The sequence below is a fragment of the Lodderomyces elongisporus genome, chromosome 5, assembly GCF_030384665.1.
Source record: "Lodderomyces elongisporus chromosome 5, complete sequence".
Taxonomy (NCBI): Eukaryota; Fungi; Ascomycota; class Pichiomycetes; order Serinales; family Debaryomycetaceae; genus Lodderomyces; species Lodderomyces elongisporus.
The window spans coordinates 909,451-922,500 of NC_083677.1; the positions used below are offsets into that span (position 1 = coordinate 909,451).

Here is a 13,050-nt window from a genome sequence, read left to right on the forward strand (position 1 = left end):
TTTAACTCCACTAAGTTTTCTCGAATAGCTCGTTAAACTCCGTATATAGATGTTTCGTCCACAATTAATTTGGTGAAAAAAAAAATAAATAAACAAAACTTATACTATTGTGCTTTTAATTTCATTTTATTTTTCCTTCAAATTTCAAAAGTTGGCAATTATCTATTCCATCAATTTTATCTGATGGGTAGGATTGGAATACGTAGGAGTTGTATGCAGGATTGATGATTTTTTTCTTTGCTTTTTGCTTTTCCCCCCAATTCGGAAGCATTTGCGTGTTGGTCATAATTAAGCATCCGATATTCCACGATTCCAAAAATTTTTATTTGTGTTATTTTTTTCAACTTTTTTTTTGGTTCTGGCCTTTATCCGCCATTACCAAACAGAAGAACAGATACACATACAAATACAAGTACAAGAGAAACGAAGATAAAAAAGGACCGAATAAGAATTAGAACAAGAAGAATACTATCAAGCGACCAAATTGTTTTATAGATGGGGAATGACTTAAAAGGCTTTGCATATTTTCACTTTTTTTTTACAGACTTTGCTCTATACTCAATGTATCTCTTTTTTCTTTTTTATTCCTTCTTATAATCGGATTGTTCCCACCTCACCTTTCCTTTTCTCCCGAAATCTGGCAACTATGTTGAAAATTTCGTATAAATCACTTTTTTAACTTTTATATTTTATTATTCTTTTATTCTTTTGTTCTATTATTTTTCCTTTTCCTTTGGCTCAGGAGTTTAAATGATATTCTAATGTCATTTCGTCGTTTACCAGTCCAATGCCTTTGTAATCACCTGTCTGCTGCCTTCTTATAAGCTTGATGCATGAAACGTAATAAAAGGAAAGGAGGGAAGAGACAAGTTGAATACCACCTTTAACATTTCTCGCATCTACATCCGAGAGTTATTCAATCTTGATTGGTTAATTTTCATGCAACTACAACTAATTCATGTACTTTTATACTTTATTGAAATCAAAAAAAACACACATTTACTCTTCTTATCAGTATCAGTATTAAGACTATGGCCAACACTATTGTACTGAAGTCATAAAGAAAATTTAAATATACACCTTCTCAAATCCACTCAATTAATTGCAAGATACTTAAACTTTTGCCACTTCTTAAACTTCCTCTCTCTCTCTCTCTCTCTTGCGCGCGCGCGCTTTCACCCCCCTCCCCATTTTCTAGTCCAATGCCCTAAATACAAAGGTTGCAAAAGTGGACAAGAATATGAATGCGCAAATCATATTAGGACCAAACTTATCACCATACTGCACTGGCTTCTTGTCTCTAATCATCAAGACTCTCCAGATGTATCTATACGTGGCATACCCCAAAGTAAACAAGGCAGTGATGAAAAACCCGATACTAGCCGTAAGTGCACTATTGGATCCATAGTTTAACAATGTTGTCGCCGTGAACCCCAATATCATACCAATGGTGATCCAACTCAAAAACGTACGCTCATTTGCAAAATAAACTTTTGGTTCAATTCTTACCGGTACGCAAATTGTTTTACCAGGTGGAAGCTTGTCCTTGAATGTGGCGTTCAAATCGTAATTCGTACCTGGTTTCACTGTAAATGTACGGTCGTCATTGAAGTAATAAAGAAACTTGCCGTACAAATGGTAGAGACAGTTTCTTACTGGAGAATTTGTGTGACGCGAAGAATAGTTGTTTGGCAACAAGAGCGGTGTTTGTTCGTCTAAATCATCCTCCAATGGGTTGGTGTCATTGGAAAAGTGGACACCGCCAGCATATGACGAACCTGTTAACTCCTCGTCGTCCAAATCAACACCACTGGTACTGTCACCCAATCGTTGTTGATCTCGGCCTTGTCCATGGTGACGACGAATACCATATTCTTCAACAATCTTGGGTTTTCTGATATCAACATCCATTTGTGTGTACCAAAATGGAAGCAAGTCAACATAATCTGTTAGTAATGTTGCTCCACCGTGGATAAACTTGGAAAACTTGGGGACGGCTTCAACCAAGTGCGAGTTGATCAACTCCCTAATCCAAACTGGAGGTTCTTGGCCCAATTGGGTTTGCAACTTGACTTCCAACACCGCATAGGGGAACCTACAAACATCTCTTTCGGGTAATTGGTTGAAAGGATAATCGACACCAATATCCATTCTTCTCCAATTACCGTGTGTTCTGTCGTACCCATCAAAATCATCTTCTCTAACCATGGTCAACTCTGTATCTAAAGATATACGGACTCTAGCGTCTCCGGGTAATTGGAATGCGGTTCTATTGTAGAAAGATCTCATCACGGGACGATACTTCTCTTTCAAGATACGGTATTGACATTCCTGGGCCAATCTCTCTAAATTTTCAATCTCCTGTGGAGATTTTTTGCCTTCTCTCTTCATCTTGTCAAACACCTCGGTGGCTTTTAACTCTCCGCTAAGAAAACTATTGACTTTTTTCTCTTTCAAGCCAAATCTGGCCTTGACTGATTTTTCACCAGTCCAATCCTCACGGTGTGTTTTTCTTTCCACAAAGATTTGCTCAGATTTCATGCCACCATACCATCTCAATCTAATTGCTTCGGCACCTTCATCTTTTCTCAACCTACCATAGTACAAATCCATTTCCTTGTTATCAAAGTAGATTGAGGTAATCGCACTATCTTCAGGTTCAAACTCCTTATCTGCGTTGAAAACCAACACTGGCAAATGTTTCAAGATGATCAACTTGAGCTCAGTAATATTGTCTGGATGAACCCAATATTTTGTCGTTTGCCTCACAAAATTTTGCTGAGAACCACCAGCAGAAGAGTCACCTTTGACTGGGTTACCCCTGGTTCTCACCAAATCGTATAATTTACTCAACTTGACAATCAAGTTGTCGTAGTTATCCTTGTAAAATGGCTTTGAGTTCAATCTTGCCTGGAAAACCGGTTTCAAGTGGTAGTGTGTTGTTTTATCGTGTTTCTTTATGATTTTTTGGAATCCAGTATAATTTAATCTAGTGAATTTGGCCAAGTCGTGAACATCAGCAATGATATCCGACAACTCTTCTTCCAAATCCTCAAAATCTTGCTCTTGAGGCGGTTGGGTGACGCCAGAATCGTGTCTTTGATAGCGATGCAACTGATTGACAACTTCATGAACATACTTTTCGCTCTCCTTAATTCTTCTATTGACTTCAGTGTTTTTCACCTTGGTGAATGAATATACCTTGTCCAATTCAACTTCCAATTGGTTAAGGAAATCTTCTTCAAGCTCATTATTCCAGACATAGTCATTATCTTTCAATCCCTTTTTCAAATTGTGTTTCAAGTCGTCGTAGGCGATGTAGTAAAAAGAATAGTTTTTGATCAAGGCCTTTCTCAAATGCTCTCCAAACTTCATCTTGTCTTATTTTCGGTCTGTTACTGTTTGATCTTGGGGGAAATAAATCTGGTGTATGACTTTAGGCGATCTTTTGTGTTGGCTTGTACATATATATGTATATATATATGGGTGTGTGTATGTTGGTGTGTATTCGATATAATTATTAGTGTTTTAAAGTTTCAAGAACAACTTTATTTCCACAATGTGTATATAGCTTATTATACTATATTATACTGCAATATATTATATTGTATTGTATTAGGTTAGGGAGTTATATAGTGGCCAACTTATTATATTTGTGCTTGTGTGTTTGTACAGCCTTGTGGGATGTTAAGAATGTGATAATAATTATTCTGTTCAATGTTGCCAATTGCTAGATAGGAAACGGAGCAAAGCGAGGAAAATAGAGGGGGGAGAAAAAAAGGCTCGCTCTTTCTTTTTTTGTACTTAAATATGGTTCTTGAAGAATGCTTTCAAATAGGTCCAAACGAATTAGTTGACTAAAGAAAGAAGAACCAAAAGAATAAATGGAAAGAAGGGTTTCGACAACAATTTTATTTTGATAAACTTCTGATTTATAAGGAAAAATTAAATACTAATAAAAAGAAAACGACAAATGAAAGAAACCAACATTTTGATAATTTTTAAAAGTCTAAATTCTTTGCACTTTTTTTTGTAGATTATGTAATACATTTGGGTTGTAGTTACTAAGTAATTATGTAATTTAACTAATGTATATTATGTAATGCAATATATTAAAATTCGAGATTAGTTATCTTAAGACTCAAAACCTTGCAATAAATCTTTCAGGGAGTTTCCATGCCCACGTGGGTACACAAGTGGGTAAATATATTCATAGGTTTATAAACAAAAGCACGTAACTGAAGACAATAATTTGTGTTCTTTCTTTTATTTCCACAACTCTTTTCGAGAAAATGTACCAAAGTTTGTAGCATGATTAAGGTGAACAACCACATTCTTTTGCTTGATCTTCCAACTGGACAAGCAATAATTTTGTTGCAAATTGAACGCAAATTGTTGAAATGAGACGAAAACTATTTATAAATAAGGAGAATAGTACAAGATAAAATAAAAAATAAAAAATGAAATAAAATGAATTAAAATTAAAAGTAGACATTTCTTGACCAATCCATTCCCAGATCAATGTTGCATTAATTTAGATTGTGAAGAATTGGTTTCAAGTCAATTCAAATCATCCTTTAACTATATACTAACATACATACAAACATACATACACACAAACAGACACGCACACACACTTTCTCTCTTCCTTTCGCCTTCTCTCCCTCTTTCTCTTACACGATAGCATTTATTTCCTCTTCTCTCTTATGCAAACCATTGGGGTAGGTTAAGCAAATAATACTCACAAACTCTTTTCCACTTGTTCCTTTAATGCTTCGTTAAACAATTTAAACGATTCTTGGGTTTTTCTATACACGCCCAATATTTGCAAAACGTAAACTAGTAACCCACCAAACTGTTCCAGTTGGCCAAATATGGTTTTTTGAGCAGTCTTGGTTGCTGATTTTGCTCTTGCAGTTTTCACTTGGTGTACATGGCTATCTTTGTGTTTGACCAAACTCGCGTCGTTATCGTCATCTTTATTACTATCATTATCTTCTTCTTCTTCTTCTTCTTCTTCTTCATCGTTGAGTGGATCGATTTCAAAAGTGTGTACCCCGTAAAAGACCCAAGCACTCAACAAAACACCTTTCCATTTGAGTTTATAATCTGTTTTCTCCAATATCTTGGGATACATGGTACTGGTATGATGTGTATCTTTCAACTTCATATCAATCTGTAGCTCATCACCAACATGCAACTCTGGGACCTTTGTGTTTGTGTACTTTTGGAAACTGACAAAGAAGGGGTTCCAGTTCTTGTAGTCTTGGTAATTGAAAAGCACATCTCTCACCTTCTCTGGTGGAGCATCAATAATAATATGGGTTTCAATGTGTGTCATTCCTTTCTCTCTATCTTTTTTTTGTTTTTGTTTTGTATTTGTGTGTTCTTTCTCTTATGTCCTTTTGATTATGTTATCTAAATAAATCCTTTAATTTATCTTGTTAAAGAATGTTTTTTTTTAATGGATGATCTGGTAAACAAAAATAAATAAATTAATGGGTTGTTGATGAAGGAAGAAAAAGAGATAAAAAGAGAAAAAAGGAAATGGTTTATTGAATACAAGAACTGTGGATATCTTAGTCCTTATAAAGCTAAAAAAAAAATAAATAACGGAAAACAGATACGAAATTGATGGTGGTGAGATGGTGATGATGATGCTTACGTGTATGATAATACTTTTACTCGAGTCAGTTAAAGTAATAAAGAGATGGAATCATTCTGTAACTCATTTAAAAGGTAAAAGGTAAAAGGTCAAAGGAAAACAAGGATGAAGGTGGCGAATCTTTACTTTCATTTACTTTACCTAATCCTTTGAACTGCTACAACTACTGTTACCACTGGCAATTGATGTAATAAACTTGTTATCGCAGGTGGCTTATAAACTCTCTCCTTATATTATTATTCTACTTTCTCTTCCGTACAGCACAATTAGGTAATGGTATGCGGCTTCCATTTCACACTATGTGTTTGTGTTTGTGTGTGTTCGTAAAATGGAGAGAAGCAGAAGAATTTGAAATATATTGGAAAGCTTGTATACTCTCTGTGTCTTTGTATGAGTGTTTGTGTGTATGAGTGTTTGTGTGTGTGTGTAGTATTTGTCTCTTTACTTCTGTTCTGTAATTTTTTTTTTTTTTTTATTTTTTTTATTTTTTTATTAATTCTTTACAGCCGTCGAGTTTTCCGTCTTATCTCCGTACATTTTCCATTCCTCCTTCTTTTGTTTTTTCCCGTCTTTACTTTGCACTATTTTCTCGCTTTGACTTCTTCACTACGGAGCTTCTCGACTGTATTCCACATACTCATATACACTTACACAGAGGAATGAAATAGAATCTTTAACTCCGTTAATTTTTTGATTCGTGATTTGGCCGACAGTCTTCGTAAAACTAAATTGTGGTGAAAAGAAATAGAGTCTACACTTTTCTATTTCCACTACTTTATACCAAAAAGCCTTGTCCTTTGTTTATATCAAATGGGGATCCATCATCGTTGTGTAATATCCATTTACTTCTTTTGCTACTCTTTTTACACTTTTTTGTTTCTTTATTTTTGGCTTTAGCCATTTTGTGTTTTCCGCATCAAATTCATATATGTGGAAACCACTACGGAGTGAGTCAGTGACTGTATTTCTTTATTCATCTCCACAAAAAGATGAAGCTTTCCACTTCCATAGCACTGATTGCGGCAATTGGCCTAGTGCTAGCAACTCAGATTCCGCTACTATTACCTCCGATTGATAAAGAACTACAGTCACAAAAAAACCACATCGTAGCACCTAATGTTTTCAATGAATATGATTTATCGCAATTGAGCTCTACAGATCAATTAAACTTGCAAAATGAATGGGTTAGATTGGAAAATCAATTGGGAAATTTTCAAATGTTGAGTCAATTTAGCCAGTTTCGAAAAATATTTAATAAACCAAAAACAAACTTGACATACTCAATTACAACTAATCAATCTACCCCTGAATCAATTGGTTTTGACTCAGTAAAGCAAATATCTGGGTATTTTCATATCAAGGAGACACACAAGAAATTCTTTTATTGGTTCTTTGAAAGTAGAAACGACCCAGCAAACGACCCATTAATTCTCTGGCTCAATGGAGGCCCAGGATGCTCCTCAACAATGGGGTTAGCATTGGAGTTGGGACCTAGCATAATAAACGCATCTATCCAACTCGATTTCAATCCATATTCTTGGAACTCCAACGCAAGTTTATTATTCTTGGACCAGCCAGTAGCTGTTGGTTTTTCCGATGGTGATGATGACGAGATTCCCTTTAGTACCGAGCAAGCCGCAATGGACTTTGGCAAATTTGTTGAATTATTCCGTAACCAATACCCAGAATATGCCAAGTTGGATTTCCACATTGCTGGCGAGTCTTATGCCGGTCATTATATTCCCAGTTTTGCATCTACAATAGTCAACAATGGAGTACCTTTGAAATCAATTATGATTGGTAACGGAATCACTGATTATGTGGTACAGCTTGGCGAAAAGGCTAATATTGGCTGTGGCAAAGGTGGATTAGGAAAAATATACAAAGACGATGAATGCAGCACTTTTGATCAACGCTACAAACGATTCTTACCATTTGGTGAACTATGCTACAAGTTCCCCAATCCAATAACATGTTACATTTCACTACTCGCATCACCAACCACACCAGACAAAGGTGACTTGAACCCATACGATGCACGTCTCAAATGCAACAACGATGCACCCTGGTGTTATCCAGAATTTACTTACATTGACCAGTACTTCAACACACCAAAAGTCCAACATGCTCTTTTAGGATCAAATGCACTTCAGAAAAACTACACCGTTTGCAATAAAAAAATTGAGCAGAAATTCTTTTACGATTTGGCCCTTCCTTACCAGCAATACGTAGCACAACTTTTGAACGATGGGGTGGCGGTACTAATTTATGCTGGGGATAAGGATCTTACCTGTGATTGGTTGGGAAATTTGGCATGGTGCAACAAACTCGATTATTCCGACCAAAAACACTTTAATTCTTCTGTTTTCAGACCATGGACTATATCTGATGACGAAAAAGTAGTACATGCAGGCGAGGTGAAAAACCATAAGCAATTCACATATCTACGATTCTTCAACGCTGGACATATGGTACCGATGGATCAACCACAAAACTCATTGAATATGGTTAATAGCTGGATTCAGGGGAATTACGCATTGTTGTAGAAAATGGAAAAAATAAAATAACATAAAAGAATTGAAAAAAGAAAAAAAATCAAAGAGCTTATACTTTTATTGGCACTCCTGGTGGGCTCTATTGGTTCATTTTTCTCTCTATATTTTATACAATTTTTTTCTTTATTTTAAAAGGATTTGATTGAGTTTCAGTTTTCACAAGATTTTCTTAGAAAAGTGAAAGAGAGGTACAAGTTAAAAGATTAGAGAAAAAAGAAAGCTAATGGGACAACAACAAAATTAAAACCATTAAGGTATGTTTGGGTTCTTTGAAGAACAAGCCATATAGCCTCGCCCAATCTGTAACTAAACCCGCTCTATCTCCGTTAATCTGCAGAATTCGTCTTTCTCATTCTCTCTCTAAACAAACAAATAATGGTGCCGTTTACACCAACGGTAATTTTAGTCGTTTACTAGCTTTTCTAGCTCTCTCTCTGTTCTCCAGACAACTGTTATATATATATATATATATATATATAATACAATTGACTTCAGCTCTAACGGCTATTAAATATACATAGACATACATACACACACATATATATATAAACACCTTTTTCTATTTTTTTTTTGCTAACAGTCAATTGTTTTGTAAAGGACGAAATCTACCTAACCTGTTACTGCTAGTATACTAAAGCATGAGACTTTTCAACTTTGTCTTGACAATTGCTTGTGCTTCGGCATTACAAATACCATTCACCGCCAACAAACCTAAAGCTGCTAATATTGTACAAGAAGATTCTATCGCTCCGGCATACCCTTTCAATGAGGTTGATTTGAGCTCATTGAATATTCATCAACAACTTCATTTACAGAATGAATGGACCAAATATGAACATCAATTAGGCTTAGAGCAAATGCTCGGCCAATATAACAAATTTAAAAAGTTGTTTGAGAAACCCAAAACAGATATGACATATTCAATTACATCCGATCCTGAAAGTACGCCAGAAATACTTGGTTTTGACTCAGTAAAGCAAATATCTGGGTATTTTCATATCAAGGAGACACACAAGAAATTCTTTTATTGGTTCTTTGAAAGTAGAAACGACCCAGCAAACGACCCATTGATTCTCTGGCTTAGCGGAGGCCCAGGATGCTCGTCCAACATTGGATTGGCTATGGAACTTGGTCCAAGTTGGATCAATGCTACTATCCAGCCTGATTTCAACCCATACTCTTGGAACTCCAACGCAAGTTTATTATTCTTGGACCAGCCAGTAGCTGTTGGCTTTTCCGACGGTGATGATGACGAGATTCCCTTTAGTACCGAGCAAGCTGCAATCGACTTTGGCAAATTTGTTGAATTATTCCGTAACCAATACCCAGAATATGCCAAGTTGGATTTCCACATTGCTGGCGAGTCTTATGCCGGTCATTATATTCCCAGTTTTGCATCTACAATAGTCAATAATGGAGTACCTTTGAAATCAGTTTTGATTGGTAATGGGATTACTGACTTTGTGGTGCAAATTGGCCAAGTGGCAAATATGGGTTGTGGCCAAGGTGGTATTGGTCAAATTTATACTGATGAAGAGTGCAGCAGCTATGAGCAGTACTACAAAAATTTTGTTCCGTTTGGTGAATTATGCTATAAATTTCCTAATCCCGTCACTTGTTTTGTTGCCTTGTTGGCAACACCAAATGCTCCAGACAAAGGTGACTTAAATCCATATGATTCAAGAGTCAAGTGTGGGGACAATCCATTATGTTACGAGCAGATTGGATACATTAATGAATATTTCAATTTGCCACAAGTTGAAAAAGCACTTCTTGGAAATGTTCCAGAAAAGAATTTTACCTCGTGCAACTCAAAAGTTGGTCAAAAATTTATATTTGAAACAATGAGACCATACCAACAATACGTTTCAGAGTTATTGGACAAGGAAATACCAGTCTTGATATACGTCGGTGATAAGGATTTGGTTTGTGATTGGCTCGGTAATTTAGCTTGGGTCAATAAGCTTGATTATTCAGGCCACGAGAACTTCAATGCTACAAAATTTGCGCCATGGTTTACCACTGAAGGTATTCAGGCAGGTGAGGTCAAAAACTACAAGCATTTCACCTATTTACGAATTTATGAATCCGGTCACATGGTTCCATTAGACCAGCCAAAGAATGCATTGAGTATGGTTAATCAATGGGTCAGTGGTAATTATGCATTATCTTAGTAAAAGGCACAATATATTCCAAACTATTGGTTGTTCTTTTTTTTTTTTAGAAAAAAAACAAACAAAAAGAACAAATACTTCAATTCCTTACAACTTTGATTCATTCAAAATTTCTTCGACAAGTGAGTACACTTTTAAACTTGCTCCGTAGCTCAACTCGTATCCCATTCCACCAGCACCGTAATTATGAATTACATTTTGTCCATTAATCTTCTCCCTCTCTATCCTCAACCCACCACGTCTTGCCGGCCTTAAAGCAACGTTGACTTTCATCACGTCAAAGTACTTTTCACCATTTCTTGACTCTTTATTAATATTGTCCTCTTTTCCATTTCTCGCTTCCAGCTTCATCAATGATGGAAAATAACGTTCCCCCAATTTAAAGAGATGTTTTGTATCTTCTTCCCTAATACCCAAGAATGTATCGCCAACTTGTTTGGTTCCGCCAAGAATGACTCCACCATACAATGGTCTATGAATGGTAAAGATCCATGATTTGTTTGCTAATTGATAAGTTATTGTTTTGTTTAAATAGGGACAGTCTGGAGGCGGGTTAATCAACAATGTTTGACCTCGGATAGGTTCATAAGCAGGGTCGGTACCTCCGGAATATTGCAATCCTTTTCCAGTACAATTGACAATAATCGGTCTTTTTGGCTTTTCGGAAAACAAAGTATTTATTTGCTGCAAACTGTCTAGCTTCAAAGTAATAAACTTGACACCATATATAGTTTGCAACTTGCGATAAAGATATTGTAGATACATGGGAGGACTAACTACCCAAGTATCATATTCAAATCCCAAGAAACCGCGTTCATCAACCCCTAATTTCTTGAAATTTTGCAAATCCTCTGTGTAACCTCTTGCACAAGTTTTGTATAGTTCGCTTGGGTCTTCGAGATATTCCACACCTTTAACAAATTTAACTGAACTTTCTGGATGGTCAGATGCCAATTTTTGAAAATATTGCAATGTCTTTCTCGTCAACTTCAGTTCTTCAAACTCTTTTTCTGTGGCGCTGGGGAAAGGACGGAAATGAGCGCCTGCCCAAGGAGAAACATATTCATTGGAAGTTGTGAGTGAGGTATTCATTGAGGGCAGATGTGGGCCCCATTCGGCAATGACTGATATTTGAGTTGTGCTTTGTGGCAAATTCTCAGCCAAAGTCAATGCGGTTGTAAGACCAAGAACACCAGCACCAACAACTACTATATGTGGCATCTTTATGAATTTTCCCTTTAACTTTGTAAACAACTGGAAATCAAACTTGTTTAGAAATCAGCTAAGCGATTGTTTAACTGCTATTATTAAGCAGGTAAAAAAAAAACAAGTAAAAAAGATAAAAAAAATACAAAAGGAAAACTTTTGGCAAATAAGAAAGAAGGATAATGAATGGAAAAAAGGGGTACTAGAGTTAATAGTAGATTCTAGTGGTTATATTACTCTATCCGTGTGATTCATAATTAATGGATTAAGGAATTCTTGAAAGCGGGATTTGTAATTCTGAGAGAAGCAGTTACTTGATTGAGACATGTTTGCGGCTGTTCGTTATTGAAAATATTCCTTACACTCACATAAACTTCTTCACTCACACAAACTTCTTCACTCGCTCATTGTCTCCAGACTTCAGACACAAACCTAATCAAACGTATGGGAAAAATAATAATCAAAAAAAAAAAAAGAAGAAAAAAAAAAATATTGAATTAGAGTCAGAAAGATACGAGATAAAAGTGAGGGAAAAGTCAGATTTGTTGACAAATAAGATCATTTTCCATTACCCATTCCAAACAATATCAAACCCCCCCCTCAAAAAAAAAATGGTCAGGTGGATGAAATATAAAGAAGTTGTTCCAATTGGGACTGCTTTGATTGTTGGCGCAACAACATTTGGACTTGGTGTCATTTATGGCAATTGGCCCTACGATCTCGACACCTTATGGAGACATAGTGTTACCGATGGATTTGATAAGTCTCTTGCCCACTATCAAACATGGGGCAATGCACCAATGTACATTCACTACACGTTACATACTGTGGGTTTTCTTGGTCTTGTTGGACATTTTATCAAATTGTACAAGCCGGATGAAGAGGCCAAATACTTTGAGTATGGTTCGTTGGGATTATTTATGATCGCCATCATTATTTACTTGACCAATTTGAGAACTGGAGTTACTTCTTGTCTTTCTGGACAATGGGGTGATGTCGATTACAAGACGGGACTCAATGTCATGGCTGCGTCACAAGTGATGATTATTTTGGTGCTTGTTGGTGTGTTGGTGCTTCAAGGTGGATTATATTATGCCCAATGGTATGACGAGCAATTGAAGTTGGAATTTTATGAGAATGAAAGGAGAGAGGCCGCTGCTGCTGCTGAGGCACAAGCAAGAGAAGAGGAGAGTTTGAGTAAGAAGAGTGGTAAGAGAGGAAAGAAGGATGTCGTTGTTGAAGAAGGCGATGTTGCTGATGAGGCTGATGCAGTAATTGAAAAAGATGCAGGCAGTACTTCTGTAAGTGGAAAGAAAAAGTCAGCAGCCAAAAAGAGAAGATCATGATCAATCATATTTAGAATCCATTTTGTTTAGACTACAAACTTTAGACCACATATTTAGAATACTGTATAGGTAGGTACAATGTGAATGTACACTTGATGTATATG

At 36.2% G+C, this 13,050-nt stretch overlaps 6 protein-coding genes across 6 annotated transcripts; 3 read left to right on the plus strand and 3 right to left on the minus strand. All coding sequences in view use genetic code 12, as the record gives it.

Annotated features, from left to right (window-relative positions):
* Positions 1-1,194: 1,194 nt before the first annotated feature.
* VTC4 (vacuolar transporter chaperone) lies at positions 1,195-3,375 on the minus strand (the record flags this gene model as incomplete). The annotated part of the gene is made up of 1 exon (XM_001524460.2): positions 1,195-3,375. One exon carries the CDS (start codon positions 3,373-3,375, stop codon positions 1,195-1,197), a length of 2,181 nt encoding a protein of 726 aa, XP_001524510.1.
* A 1,366-nt stretch (positions 3,376-4,741) lies between these two features.
* Positions 4,742-5,341, minus strand: PVL30_004202 (uncharacterized protein; the record flags this gene model as incomplete). Its single annotated transcript, XM_001524461.2, has 1 exon — positions 4,742-5,341. The coding sequence occupies one exon, from the start codon at positions 5,339-5,341 to the stop codon at positions 4,742-4,744; it is 600 nt and encodes a 199-aa protein (XP_001524511.2).
* A 1,313-nt stretch (positions 5,342-6,654) lies between these two features.
* Positions 6,655-8,211, plus strand: PVL30_004203 (uncharacterized protein; the record flags this gene model as incomplete). The annotated part of the gene is made up of 1 exon (XM_001524462.2): positions 6,655-8,211. The coding sequence occupies one exon, from the start codon at positions 6,655-6,657 to the stop codon at positions 8,209-8,211; it is 1,557 nt and encodes a 518-aa protein (XP_001524512.2).
* A 647-nt stretch (positions 8,212-8,858) lies between these two features.
* Positions 8,859-10,394, plus strand: PVL30_004204 (uncharacterized protein; the record flags this gene model as incomplete). The annotated part of the gene is made up of 1 exon (XM_001524463.2): positions 8,859-10,394. The coding sequence occupies one exon, from the start codon at positions 8,859-8,861 to the stop codon at positions 10,392-10,394; it is 1,536 nt and encodes a 511-aa protein (XP_001524513.2).
* Positions 10,395-10,481: 87 nt separating this feature from the next.
* PVL30_004205 (uncharacterized protein) lies at positions 10,482-11,615 on the minus strand (the record flags this gene model as incomplete). The annotated part of the gene is made up of 1 exon (XM_001524464.2): positions 10,482-11,615. One exon carries the CDS (start codon positions 11,613-11,615, stop codon positions 10,482-10,484), a length of 1,134 nt encoding a protein of 377 aa, XP_001524514.2.
* Positions 11,616-12,223: 608 nt separating this feature from the next.
* On the plus strand, positions 12,224-12,946 carry CSH3 (the record flags this gene model as incomplete). Its single annotated transcript, XM_001524465.2, has 1 exon — positions 12,224-12,946. One exon carries the CDS (start codon positions 12,224-12,226, stop codon positions 12,944-12,946), a length of 723 nt encoding a protein of 240 aa, XP_001524515.2.
* Positions 12,947-13,050: the final 104 nt, after the last annotated feature.